General features: G+C 44.8%; 1 protein-coding gene across 1 annotated transcript in view; it reads right to left on the bottom strand.

Annotated features, from left to right (window-relative positions):
* Positions 1-14574, bottom strand: part of SI (sucrase-isomaltase) — a 439774-nt gene that overhangs the window by 156331 nt on the left and 268869 nt on the right. Inside the window, exons 42-45 of the mRNA XM_075340661.1 lie at positions 9138-9222; positions 6602-6658; positions 6011-6135; positions 4331-4419 (exon numbers count right to left, since the gene is read on the bottom strand). Of these exons, the coding sequence (XP_075196776.1) occupies positions 4331-4419; positions 6011-6135; positions 6602-6658; positions 9138-9222 (356 nt within the window). The remainder of the gene's footprint in view (positions 1-4330; positions 4420-6010; positions 6136-6601; positions 6659-9137; positions 9223-14574) is intronic.

Below are 14574 nucleotides of genomic sequence, written 5' to 3'. Positions count from 1 at the left end.
ATAGTTCGCGCTGACACTAATGCACCCTGAGCTTGCAGGACAGCTTGAATTTTTGGAACTTGATTGGGGCTGCTTATTCACTTTCCGGAGTATCCTGCATTGCAACCTTTCAACAATTTTTATCTGCCGTTCACGTCCAGGGAGATTAGCTACAGTGCCATGGGTTGTACACTTCTGATTATGTTATGCACTATAGCCAAACAAACATCAAGATCTCTGGAGATGGACTTGTAACCTTGCAATAGTTGATATTTTTCAACAATGTTGGTTCTCAAGTCCTCAGACAGTTCACTTCTATTTCTATTCTATTTCTATTCTATTTTTATTTGTATTCTATTTCTATTCTATTTCTATGATCTTGATGCTACTCTAAGTGTGGAACACACAGACAAACAATGAAAATATTGAGTCAACTTCTCCCCTTTTTATCTGGTTTGCTTTCAAATGTGATTTTTCATATTGCCCACACTTGTTACTTGCAACATGTAAGTATAAACGAGCATTACACGCTTGAAACAAAATTGTATATGAAAATATATCCAATTTGCCTTTTTTTCTCAGGTATTTTTTTATATTGCTCCAATACACACAAAGGAAAGAATGTGTTTTAAAAAACCCCTCTATAATTGTAATAATTCTCTGGTAGAAGTACTTCATCTTCTGGAATAAATTCAAGGGTGCCAACACTTTTGACCATGACTGTATATATGTATACTTTATTTATGAGCATATATATATATATATATATATATATATATATATATGTCACTTCACACTCTCATCCACACCCCATCCCAAATTTCTGCAACCTCTCTAACCTCATACCCATCCACCCAGCCCTCGCTCCCCCAGTCCCACTAACAGGAGCTCTATGGAACGCTCGCTCTGTCTGCAACAGACTATCCTACATTCATGATCTTTTCATCACTAATAAACTTTCCATTCTTGCCATCACAGAAACCTGGCTCACCCCCTCTGACACAGCCTCTCCTGCTGCATTTTCTTATGGTGGTCTCCAACTCTCTCACACCCCCCGCCTCACCAACAAGCATGGTGGAGGAGTTGGTTTGCTCCTGTCCAACCAATGCTGCTTTACACCAATTCCACTACCACCCTCAGTTACTCTTCCCTCTTTTGAGTTGCACTCCGTACGCATCTACCTTCAACTGGCTGTCATTTACCGCCCTCCAGGGCCAGCCACTGCCTTTTTTGACCATTTCACCACCTGGCTACTACACTTCCTTTCCACCGACATCCCCACCATCATCATGGCTGATTTCAATATCCCCATTGACACTTCCCACTCATCTGTCTCCAAACCTCTAACACTCGCTTCCTCCTTCGGCCTCACACAATGGTCTTCTGCAGCTACCAACAAAGATGGCCATACGCTGGACCTCATCTTCACTCGCCTCTGTTCCCTGTTCCCATTCTCTTCCCTCTCTTCTCCAAGTACGCAACCCCCACTCCACAAACTTTCACACCCTCGCACAAATATCAAACACCTTGATTTACATGCACTTTCACAGTCCCTTCTTCCTCTCACAGACATTGCTTTTTTACACGACATAGATACGGCTTCAACTTTATACAACACTACAATCTCTGCAGCTCTCGAATCAGCTGCCCCCCTCACACACACCAAAACCCGCACAATCAACAGGCAACCCTGGCACACGAGTCAGACTAAACAACTGAGACGGGCTTGTAGAATTGCTGAGTGCAGATGGAAGAAGTCTCATTCCATTGAGCACTTCATTGCACATAAAGAGTCCCTCACCACCTTCAAATCCACACTCACTGCTGCAAAACAAACCTACTTTTCATCCCTCATATCCTCTCTCTCTCACAACCCTAAACAGCTATTCAACACTTTCAATTCTCTCCTCCGTCCTCCAGCACCACCTCCCTCTCCTCTCATCTCAGCTGAAGACTTTGCCTCTTTCTTCAAGCAGAAGATTGACAACATCAGAGCAAGCTTTGGCCCACAATCACCATAGCCCCTCATCATCGCTACTCAGCCCTCGTCCTCCAAATCCAGCTTCTCCACCATGACAGAAAACAATCTTTCCACTCTACTCTCAAGATCACATCTAACCACCTGTGCACTTGACCTGCTCCCATCGCACCTCATCCCCAACATCACCGCAGTCCTCATCCCAGCCCTAACCCATCTCTTCAACCTATCACTAACAAGTGGTGTACTCCCCTCATGCTTTAAATGTGCCTCCATTACACCCATCCTCAAAAAGCCCTCCCTTGACCCATCCTCTGTGTCAAACTATCGCCCCATATCCCTTCTCCCCTATGCCTCAAAACAACTGGAACAGCATGTTTATCTTGAATTGTCCTCATACCTCTCCTCCTGTTCCCTCTTTGACCGGCTACAATCTGGCTTCCGACCTCATCACTCTACTGAAACTGCCCTAACCAAAGTTACAAATGATCTAACTGCCAAAGCCAGGTGACACTACTCTAGCCTCCTCCTCCTGGACCTGTCCTCTGCCTTCGACACAGTAGACCATTCTCTCCTACTACAGATTCTCTCATCTCTGGGCATCACAGACTTGGCCCTATCTTGGATCTCCTCATACCTAACCAACCGAACTTTCAGCGTCTCCCATTCTCACACCACTTCCTCATCTCGCCACCTATCAGTCGGTGTTCTCCAAGGCTCAGTTCTTGGACCCCTGCTGTTCTCCATGTACACCTTCAGCCTGGGACAGCTCATAGAGTCCCATAGCTTTCAGTATCATCTCTACGCTGATGATACGCAGAGCTACCTCTCTGGACCTGACATTTCCTCTCTACTAACCAAAATTCCACAATGTCTGTCTGCTATTTCATCCTTCTACTCTGCGCGATTCCTAAAGCTTAACATGGACAAAATAGAATTCATTGTCTTTCCTACTCCTCACTCATCCCCTCCAAGAAGCCTTTCCATCAAACTTGATGGTTGCTCACTCTCCCCAGTCTCACAAGCTCGTTGCCTTGGATTAACCCTCGACTCTGCTCTATCCTTCAAGCCACACATCCAAGCCCTCTTCACCTCATCCAGACTACAACTCAAAAATATCTCCCGGATCCGTGCTTTCCTTAACTAAGATTCAGCAAAAACATTAGTGCATGCCCTCATCATCTCCTGCCTTGACTACTGCAACCTCCTGCTCTCTGACCTCCCTTTCAACACTTTTTCACCCCTCCAATCTATCCTAAACTCTGCGGCCCGCTTAATCCACCTCTCCCACCGCTATTCCCCAGCCTCGCCACTCTGCCAATCCCTTCCCATCGCCCAACGACTCCAGTTTAAAACATTAGCCATGACATACAAAGCCATCCACAACCTGTCTCCTCCTTACATCTCTGACCTAGTCTCCCGATACCTACCCGCACGCAACCTCAGATCCTCACAAGATCTCCTTCTCTACTCCTCTCTTATCTCCTCTTCCCACAATCGCATACAAGATTACTCCCGTGCCTCCCCCATACTCTTGAACGCTCTACCACAGCATATCAGACTCTCCCCTACCGTGAAAAGCTTCAAGAGGAACCTCAAGACCCATCTCTTCCAACAAGCCTACAACCTACAATAACCCTCAGTCCAGTACACCACTGCGCAACCAGCTCTGTCCTTACCTATTGTACCATCACCCATTCCCTGTAGACTGTGAGCCCTCGTGGGCCGGGTCCTCTCTCCTCCTATACCAGTCTGCTATGTACTGTTAATGATTGTGTATGTATACCCTCTTTCAATGTAAAGCGCCATGGAATAAATGGCGCTATAATAATAATAATAATAATAATAATAATAATAATAATAATAATAATAATATATATATATAAGCTTATCTTGCTCACAAAAAGAAGGGAAGGGTTAGAATCTGCTGACATATGGTGAAGTTGGCTCAACCCTATACAACATAGATGGTCAATCTGTCTCACTGAAGTCAGAGTGTTCTTTTGACAGTAATTTACTATACTCTTCAAACCACTTTCCAGTTTCACAGTATTAATTGAGGACTGCTTTACATATTGTCCTAGTTCAAACAGTGCAGTTTTTTCCTACTATAGCTCAGCACTCATTGCGTATATGGGACCCTGTTGTACCTCTGTATGCCTCCTATTTGCTAGAAAGCGAAAAAGGGATGCTACGCTCAGCAAATGATTCAATTAACACAATACACAATGTATGATTAAAAATAATTATAACAGGCAGATACGTATTCTTTGAAAAAAACTGTATATGGCAGGTATGAGTCTTGACACTTTCCTTTCTGCCTTTATATTCATTCAAATTACTTATGATCATGTAAAGATTATGAACACTTACCAATACTTTTACCATCATCCCAAAAAAGATGCCCTTGCGCATTTTCTTGGGCATCTAAAGCAACTAAAAGATTCATTGGCTGCAAGCGACTGAAACAAAATAAACAAAATAAAGTTAAATGTACTGAAGGGAAATATTTTAATTACAGTGCCTAACATGTATCATTTATCCCTCAGTACTAGAGATAAGTGAATAACTTCAAATGGAATTAAATTCTACTCAGATTTTACAAAAAGTGACATTCGCCAAAATGCATATATTTGTAATTCACTTCAGTGTGAATTCCTCATAAAGGGACATCCATAGGTTCTAAAAACACCTTATACTCACTTTACCCCTCACCTCTTCAGTCCCACTGCTACCCACCATTACCTGATTGGTCCTCGCAGCATCTTCTGATCCCTACAGCTGAACTGAAATTCTTGGGCGTCTCACGCTCAACAGGGACTTCTAACTTTCCCAATGCTTTGGAGGATTCTGAGCATATACATGGAAGGTTATCACAGAGGTTGTGAATTCATGACATCCTTCCACGCACTTGTGTAAAAACCCCTAGGCCATCATACATGTTTAAAATAAGCATCAGAGACCCAGGAATTCCAGCGTGATAGATGGGGTCAGAAGAAGATGCAGTGCAGAAGCCTCCCAGGCCTCAAAAAACTAGGACTGAGTGATAGAGGCTACTGATTAAAGAGTGAGAGACGGGGGTCAAAAAAGATGTGGCGAGGACCGCACAGGTGGTGCTTAGCAGCAAAAGGATTTGAGAAGTGAGAAAGATGGTCAGTACAATAATTTCTTTAATTTTTTTTACATATTACATTTAAAATGCCTTGAAAACTTATTCATACCCAGTGAAATATACAACATTTTTCATATTACACCCAAAAGACTTAAATTTATTTTTGGGGATTTCATGTGATATACCAACATGAAGTAGCAAGTATTTGTAAAGTGTAAAGAAAGTGAAAAATGTTTTTCTAGACACTTAAAAAATATAAATCTGAAAATTATGCTGTGCATTTGTAATCAGGCCCCTATAGTCTGATACTTTGTAGGATCACCTTTCACTGCAATTACTGCTGTAAGCCTTTTGGATATGTATCTACAGGTTTTTCACATCTAGATACTGACACTTTACTCTTTCTTCTTTGTAAAATAGCTGTGGCTCAGTGAGATTTGATGGAGAGCATCTGAACAACAAATTTCAAATCTTATCACAGATTCTCAATGAGATTTAGGTCTTGACTGTGACTGGGCCATTTAAAGATTGGAATATGCTTTGATCTAAATCATTCCAATGTAGCTGTGGCAGTATGTTTAGGGTTATTGTTCTGCAATAAGGAGAACAACACCTTAGCATTTTGCAACCAATAAAACGTTTTCCTCCAGAGGTGCTCTATGTTTTGCTCTATCCATCTTTCCATTGACTTTGAACAGCATTTCCTATCCTTGCTGAAGAAAAGTATTCCCACAGCATGATCATGCCACCATCATGTTTCATGGTGGGGATGGTGTTTTAAGGGTTATGTGTAGTGTTATTTTTTCATCACACATAACCAGAATACTATCTTCCACATGCTAGCTAATGCCACAACATTGCAAATCTGAACTGATAAAATCTCTTTATGATAAAGTATTTTAGATTATTATTTATTGTAGCTTATTATTGTACAGTTTTACCTTTTATTAGTATTCAAAGCAGGAGATTGCTGTGGCAAAATGTAGCCACCTCTGACATGAAGATTAATGTGTTCTAATGGTGCTGGTAGAGTTTTATTGCTACCAGGGTTTTCTACTTTAATACCCTTTAAAAGAACAATGACAGTTATCAGCAGATATGGAGAATAATATTTAAAGCAAAGTTGACATGATTACTTTTTTAGCTTTCTTGCACCTTCCTGACCTCTATTGTATATATTTGATGAATTGTGTCTGTGCATTGAGATCGCACAGGAGCTGTTCCAGCTCCATTCACAATATATAAAGTTAACCCTATATGTGTTATGGGATTCCATTTCAATCAATATATCAATGTAGAAAAGGCAGAATGAACATTTTAACAAACAATTAGGTTATTTGGTTAGAGATGAGAGAAAGATATTTGCATGGGTTATGAATAGTATATCTGCTTAGCACTATTCAATAAAATGGAGATAAGACACAGTCCATAGGCAGACGTTGGTCACTTTCTGGATTAAAATAGCAATATTTATCTCAAGTATTAACTTTAACAGCTATAATTAATAAATATAAAAATGCCAATGCACTTACTGTGTGATAATCGTACCAAACTGTGTTTGGAAAATAGACGTCAACAGTTCTAGCGTTCTACAATTAAGCACAGATGCATTAGAGAGATAAATGTAGTAGACCCGTTAATAATAATGCTCTTAAATGTAAATATGTATGCAATGAACACAATTGGCAAATTTATCAATGCTGTCTAATTCTTAGATAATAATGTTTTAAATTGTGCCAGTTTATCAAATGGTTCATGCTGTTTGATAAACCTTTCTAATTCTAAAGCGGGCTTTACACGCTACGACATCGCTAATGCGGAGTCGTTGGGGTCACGGAATTCGTGACGCACATCCGGCCGCATTAGCGATGCCGTTGCGTGTGACACCGATAAGCGATTTTGCATCGTTGCAAAAACGTGCAAAATCGCTAATCGGCGACACGGGGGTCCATTCTCAAATCTCGTTATTGCAGCAGTAACGAGGTTGTTCCTCGTTCCTGCGGCAGCACACATCGCTGCGTGTGACGCCGCAGGAACGAGGAAGCTCCCCTTACCTGCCTCCCGGCTGCTATGCGGAAGGAAGGAGGTGGGCGGATGTTACGTCCCGCTCATCTCCGCCCCTCCGCTGCTATCGGGCGGCGGTTCAGTGACGTTTCAGTGACGTCGCTGTGACGCCGCACGGACCGCCCCCTTAGAAAGGAGGCGGTTCGCCGGTCACAGCGACGTCGCCGGACAGGTAAGTATGTGTGACGGCTGTGGGCGATGTTGTGCGGCATGGGCAGCGATATGCCCGTGTCGCGCAACAGATGGGGGCGGGTACCCACACTAGCGATATCGGGACCGATATCGCAGTGTGTAAAGTAGCCTTAAGATTACCTAGTCTATATTTATGCCAACTATTAGTTGATTTACTTTGTGTCCGAAATTTGCAAAAAACATGGACACATTTTTCGTTGCATTGTGTTACACATTGGATTTTATTCATTTTCTAACAGGACAAACCCTTTTCTGTGAGGACATGCTCAGTTGAAAGAGAATATGCAGAAAATATCTAAACACATAGTAAATATGGCACAGTCATGAAAGATTTTTGTAATGCAAATCATTCCCAAATATTGGTCATTTATAGCTTTATAAATATGGAACAATGAGGAAATTCATAATGTCCCTAATGCATCTCCATAGTAGTACAGTTACACTACTTGATCATTATAGGGTTTGTACTTTTTGGATGGATTGCTTGTTGGGAATGGCCTTTATTCCAGTACCTAGTTTGGAATCTGTTGAAATGAACAACTGACACTAGAAGGGCCCATGACTTTCCTAAATAATATACTTTACCACTGAGTTTAGTATGTACTAGTTAATCCCTTATTTCTTCCATCTTTGCTTAGTGACCCAGCTGCTAGACACATTATGGTCATAAAAAATTGCTACTTTAAAAGCAATTGAACAAACAGGCCTCCTCCAAAGCCAGTAATCATGTGTCTGCATTATGAATTTAAAGACAATCTGTGAGCAGGATTTCCCTACTCAAACTATTTATTTGTGCAAGTAGCTCTTTCAAATATAGGTCCTCATTACCTTCATATGGCCAGTTCATTTTTCTGTTATTGATAAACCAGCATTTGAATTGATAGGCAAATGAGACTGTAGATTTGAAGCATCTGTCATTCAAGCTCTTTTCCTCACCACCACCACCACCTTCTTGTACTTGACTGACAGCCCCTATGGTATGTGCCTTCAGGCAAAGGAGTAATCAGTTAAGCAGGAAGAGGTGGCACCGAGTGAGAAATAGAGCTGGAGTGACACAGACTCAGAGATTTACAGCCTCAACTGCATGTAAATTAAAACACTGAATTCACAGTAATAGAGGAACAGACTGCCATATAAAGGTATTCCTGATCTTGGCCTTAAAAAAGCTAAATGCATACAATATATAAATATTTTTGGGTGTGAAATCCTGCTGAGAGATTCCCTATACAAAGATGACTCCAAAAGCTTACAAGAACTGAATCTTATATATATATATATATATATATATATATATATATATATACATATATATATATATATATATATATATATATATAAATATATATATATATATATATATATATATATTTATCTATATATCTCTCTCTCTCTCTCTCTCTCTCTCTCTCTATATATATATATATATATATATATATATATATGTTTTTCAGTTCTTTATTTTAATGTGTTTATATAAAAAAGAAAAAGTTGTAGATAGACACTGGTACCTTAACAAAGTATAAAAATATGCAGAAGCATAACTAAAATAGGTGCAGGGGTTGAAGTCACATCCTGGTCCAAGAGTTTCGAACACAAATGGGCTATGTAAAAGCATGACCCTTTCTTCAGAGGGGCTAAAAACTAACACTGATTTACTCAGGGGAAGAGAAGGGACAAGAAAACCCACTGAACATGTTGATATGTAATTGAATGGTTTAGGGCTCTGCAGGACCTGGGATATAAAAACTGTTTAGACAGTAAAAGAATGAAAGGTAGAACAAGTTAATTATGAGGAATGTAGATATGACTTACATCCCTAAGTACAGGGCTAATCATAAATGCTGCTCCCCACAAGAACTGTTCATAAATATCCCAAGTTGTTTTATCTTCGATGAATCTTGAAAAATCAAAGAAACAGATATTATTATATATTTTACTACAGAAACTTAACAATACATTAAAAAAAGATACACTGTGCAAATAATACACAGCAAAAATTAAATTAATAATCTTTATTTAAATATTGCATTATATAGAAGAAAGCACAAATAAAACCAATTAAAGTATACATACGTACATACAGTATGTTAATATGGTCAGTAGTGATGAGCGAGTACTAAAAAGCTCGGGTGCTCGAGGCTTGGGCCGAGCATCCCAAGATACTCGTGTACTCGGCCCGAGCACCGAGCCCAATGTTATCCTATGGGAGACCCGAGTATTTTTATGAAATGACCCCCGGCAGCATGTAGAAACCCTAAAAATGTCACAAAAGTCTCAGAAGAGTGCTCAAATGACATGGCAACAGCATGGGGAAGACCCCTTGAAGCATTTATCACTCAAAAGTCACAGCTGTGAACAATTTTGTCTGCGTTTTACGCCATTTTTACGGACTCACCAGAAAACCTTCAAAATGACACCAAAATGAATTTTCATGGCGGAAATGTTAAGGGCACATACCCAATAGTGAGATAGAGCTGGTGTATGTTACTTTTTGAGATTAATACATGAAAGATTTTATGTAAAACATTGTGTGGCACTCCGATGTCCCTGAGAAGAGACGTACATGAAGGCCTCTTGAGTCTAATGTGCCCATTTTGAGGAAGTGAGTCTTTGTAGTATTTTCCTTCGCCAGGGCAGTCCAAAATTGTGAGGTTCACCAATGCCCCGGCATACAGACGTGCATGAGGGCCTGTAAACCTGAAGTGCCCATTGTAAGGAAGTGGGTCTATTGTAGTATAGCCCTTTGGCAGGGCAGCCAAAAATTGGGAGGCTCCACATTGTCCCTGGATAGAGACGTGCATGAGGGCCTGTAAACCTGAAGTGCTCATTGTAAGGAAGTGGGTCTATTGTAGTACAGCCCTTTGGCAGGGCAGCCAAAAATTGGGAGGCTCCACGTTGTCCCTGGATAGAGACGTGCATGAGGGCCTGTAAACCTGAAGTGCCCATTGTAAGGAAGTGGGTCTATTGTAGCATAGCCCTTAGGCAGGGCAGCCAAAAATTGGGAGGCTCCACATTGTCCCTGGATAGAGACCTTTTAGGTTCTTAGTGCATCCGTGCTTGCATTTAAAAACCGCACATGTGTGCCTGTTGGTGGCAGCGTTCAGGTGCACTTGTGTGCGTTTTGCAAAAACTTGGATATAACGCACAAGTCTAGTGAATACACATCAGCACAGCATTGCAAAATGCGCAAGGGTGTTGGCAACGAACAAGGAAGTGGACGTGATGGTGGTGCAGGCAGAGACCGAGGTCGTGGGCAAGCTCTAATTTCGCCACAACAAAGGGCCACATCTACTCGCTCGCACGTCCTGTCCCAAATTCTTGGGGACCGCAGCAGTACACCGCTCTTGAACCAAGACCAGTGTCAACAGGTTGTTAGTTGGATAGCGGATAATGCTTCCAGTCAGATTGGCACCACCACAAACACTCTGTCTTCCACACGGTCAAGTGTCAGTAGCCGTGATACTGCACCGCACATTTCAGAACCTGATCCTCCTTCCTACCACCAGGCCGAGTACACGTCCACAGACATTACTGATCCCACACTTGGACACTCGGAAGAGCTGTTCAGTGTTCACGTTTCCATTCACACATTCTGGCCTCTCGCCAGCTCCTGTTGAAGTGGGCCATGACGAGATTGTATGTACAGATGCCCAAATATTTGAGCAGCCACGTTCTCACGAAGTTGGCAACGTGTCTCAACAAGGGGTGGATGATGATGAGACACAATTGTCAGGAAGTCAGGAGGAGGAGCAGGGTGCGGAAGAGGAAGACGACGTGGTGGATGATCCAGTAACTGACCCAACCTGGCAGGAGGATATGCAGAGCGAGGACAGCAGTGCACAGGGGGAGGGAGGCGTAGCATCCCAACAGGCAGTAAGAAGCAGGGTGGTGGCCCCAGGCAGACGTCAGGCAACCGTTCCCTGGAACAACAGCACGACACAAGGTGCCTGTACAAATGTTAGGTCTTCCCGAGTCTGGCACTTTTTTAAGTTGGCTCCAGATGATTCTAAAAAGGCCATTTGCAACACCTGCCATGCCAGCATCAGCAGGGGTACCAAAACTAGCAGCCTGACCACCACCAGCATGATCAGGCACATGTCAGCCAAGCACCCGACTTTGTGGGATGTACAACAGAGTCGAGGAGCAGTGCTTGCTGATGTCACTGCTACGTCTTCGCTTGTTGTGCATGCGAGCCAATCCCCTGTCCATGCTGCCCGCGAACAAGCCTCCTCTGGCCCTGCACCTGCAGTTGCCCACACAGAAATAACACCATCATCAAGCACGTCCTTGTCCCAGCGCAGCGTTCAGTTATCCATTCAGCAAACCTTTGAACGCAGGCGCAAATACACTGCCAACGCCCCAAATGCCACACTTCTAAATGCTAACATTTCGCGACTGCTTGCGCTGGAAATGTTGCCTTTTAGGCTGGTGGAGACAGAAGCATTCCGCGACCTGATGGCGGCAGCTGTCCCACGTTACTCGGTCCCCAGCCGCCACTATTTCTCCCGGTATGCCGTCCTTGCATTGCATAACCACGTGTCACAAAACATCACACGTGCCCTGAACAACGCTGTTTCAGCCAAAGTCCACCTAACCACAGACATGTGGACAAGTGCTTGTTAGCAAGGCCACTACATCTCGTTGATGGCAAACTGGGTTAATAATGTGGAAGCTGGGACCCAGTCTGAGCGAGGGACGGAACACGTCCTTCCCACACCAAGTTTTGCAGGCCCTACCTCAGTCAGGGTTTCACCCACACTCTACAGCTCCGGAATGTCATGCTCCTCAGCCTCCTCCTCCTCCTGCACATCCTCATCCACTTTACCCTCCACACCAGTCCCAAGCTGGAAGTGTCGCGGGCGGAGGAGGGGACGCTGCGCTCTCCCACTGCTCGGGTCCGGCTGCCGCTGCTCTACGGCTGCTGCTGCTCGGTGGCTCGAGCGATGGCCGGATCCCGGGGACTCGAGCGGCGCTCCTCGCCCGTGAGTGAAAAGGGGTGGTTTGGGTTTTGGGGATATTGTCCGTGACGCCACCCACGTTTGTGGTGATTGTGTGGACACCACTGCTGCTCTGGACGGGGATCCCGGGAGCCTGTGGCAGGGAGCAGCTTTGTTGTTATTTCTCCCCTCCGTGGGTAGGGGGGTTGGTTGTCCCGGGGCCGGTGATGGGGTAGAGATGGATGACAGGCGGGTTGCGGGGCCTGATGAGGTGCAGGGTCGCAGGGGCAGCGCTGTGCCGCACGGCACGGAGGTACTCACTCAGCCCAATGATGATGACACAGTTCACAGTAAAACAAGCGGCTGGATGGACGGGTTTCTCAGACGGCTGCGGTTGTTCCTCCCTGCAGGTTAGTGATGACTGTCTCTCCCTGCACCTAAGTTCAGTGTTGGTAGTGATGGTTTCCCACCGGTAACCCGCTCCCCGACCTGGATATGGGCCGGAGGAGCCCCTTTTGCCCACAGGCGCTGGCCCTGGGAGACGGTTGCCCTTGGCGGTGGCGGTGTCTCCCCTTCACGGTTGGACGGTACCCTTCTATCGGGACTTGGCTGTTTGGAAACCCGGAGGTCCCCTTCACTAACGGATTTGGCAAATTCACGGCGACACCAAGCCTTGCCGGGATCCGAAAGGCCCCTGCCAATGGTGCTGGCTTCTCTTTGTATACCGGTCCGGTACCGCCGGCTCACCACCCGTCCACGGTCCTTACAGCAGACTCCAATCGGCCTCCACTGCAGACGGTCACCACATCCTGCCAACCTTGCTGTCCTGTCCGGGCCACACACCCGAACCAACTTCAGGCTCTTTGCTGTCACTTTTCTCCTCTCTACTACTTTCCTCCTTCCACTTCCTTAGCTTAACTCTCACTGCCTGTGTTTTCCCTCCTCCAGGACTGTGAACTCCTTGGTGGGTGGAAACCAACCGCCTGGCTCCACCCCCTGGTGTGGACAACAGCCCCTGGGGAAGGCAACAAGGATTTTGTGTTTTGACTATGATGTGCCTGCAGGGAGTGTGGGGTGTGTAAGTGTTGTGCTCTGTGGCCCCTGGCTTGTCCAGGGCGACACAGAAGCACTGCAGCACTGCCTCGGCAAAGCGGCAACAGGCTGTGCTGAAGCTAATCTGCATAGGTGACAAACCCCACAATGCAGAAGAGGTGTGGACAGCTCTGAAACAGCATGCAGATCACTGGCTCACACCTCTGAACCTAAAGCCAGGAAAGGTTGTGTGTGACAATGGCCGGAACCTGGTGGCGGCTTTGAGGCGAGGCCAGCTGACACATGGTCCATGCGTGGCCCATGTGCTCAACCTCGTAGTTCTAAAGTCATACCCAGAGCTGTCTGATCTGCTGGTAAAAGTTCGCCGCGTGTCTGCACATTTTCGAAAGTCACCTACTGCTTCAGCCGGCCTTGCCGGCTTTCAGCGCCATTTACATCTTCCGGCTCACAGACTGGTGTGTGATGTCCCCACGCGTTGGAATTCAACTCTGCACATGTTGGTCAGGATATGTGAGCAGAAGAGGGCAGTTGTTGAGTACCTGCATCACGTAAGCCGTAGGGAAATGGGTCAAACTCCACACATAACACCTGAGGAGTGGAGATGGATGTCCGACCTATGTACCATCAGCCAAAACTTTGAGGACTCCACCAAGATGGTGAGCGGCGATGACGACATTATTAGCGTCACCATACCGCTTCTCTGCCTTCTAAAATGGTCTCTGCTCAAAAACAAACATGATGCATTGCAGGCGAAGCGTGATGAGTTGGAGCAAGAAACAGTAGTGGGTGTGGGTGATAACACACAGCCCAGCCTCGTCTCATCACAACATGCAGTGGAGGACTATGACGAGGAGAAGGATGAAGACATGGAGCAACTCTCCGGCCAAATTGAGGATATGACATGCAGTCATATCCTCGGTTCAGCGTGGCTGGCCAGAGGACAGGGTAGATGATGAGGAGGAGGAGGAGGAGGAGGACAGCATGTTCAGTCATCGTGTTTGTCAGGATACTGAAGTGATGGCTGTTAAGAGTCTGGCACACATGGCTGACTTTATGGTAAGCTGCCTGTCTCGTGACCCTCGCGTTAAGAACATCTTGGCCGACAATCATTACTGGTTGGTAACACTGTTAGACCCATGCTAAAAGGAGAACTTTATGTCTCTTATTCCCGAGGCGGAGAGGTCAGGCAAAATGCAGCAGTTCCAGAAGGCCATAGTCACGGAATTCTTTCAGAATGGGCATTACAACGACAGGAGACC

Source organism: Anomaloglossus baeobatrachus, chromosome 3 (assembly GCF_048569485.1).
Source record: "Anomaloglossus baeobatrachus isolate aAnoBae1 chromosome 3, aAnoBae1.hap1, whole genome shotgun sequence".
In the NCBI taxonomy this organism is placed as follows: Eukaryota; Metazoa; Chordata; class Amphibia; order Anura; family Aromobatidae; genus Anomaloglossus; species Anomaloglossus baeobatrachus.
Note: the sequence above shows the minus strand (reverse complement) of the source record. Positions and strands in the feature narration are given on the sequence as shown.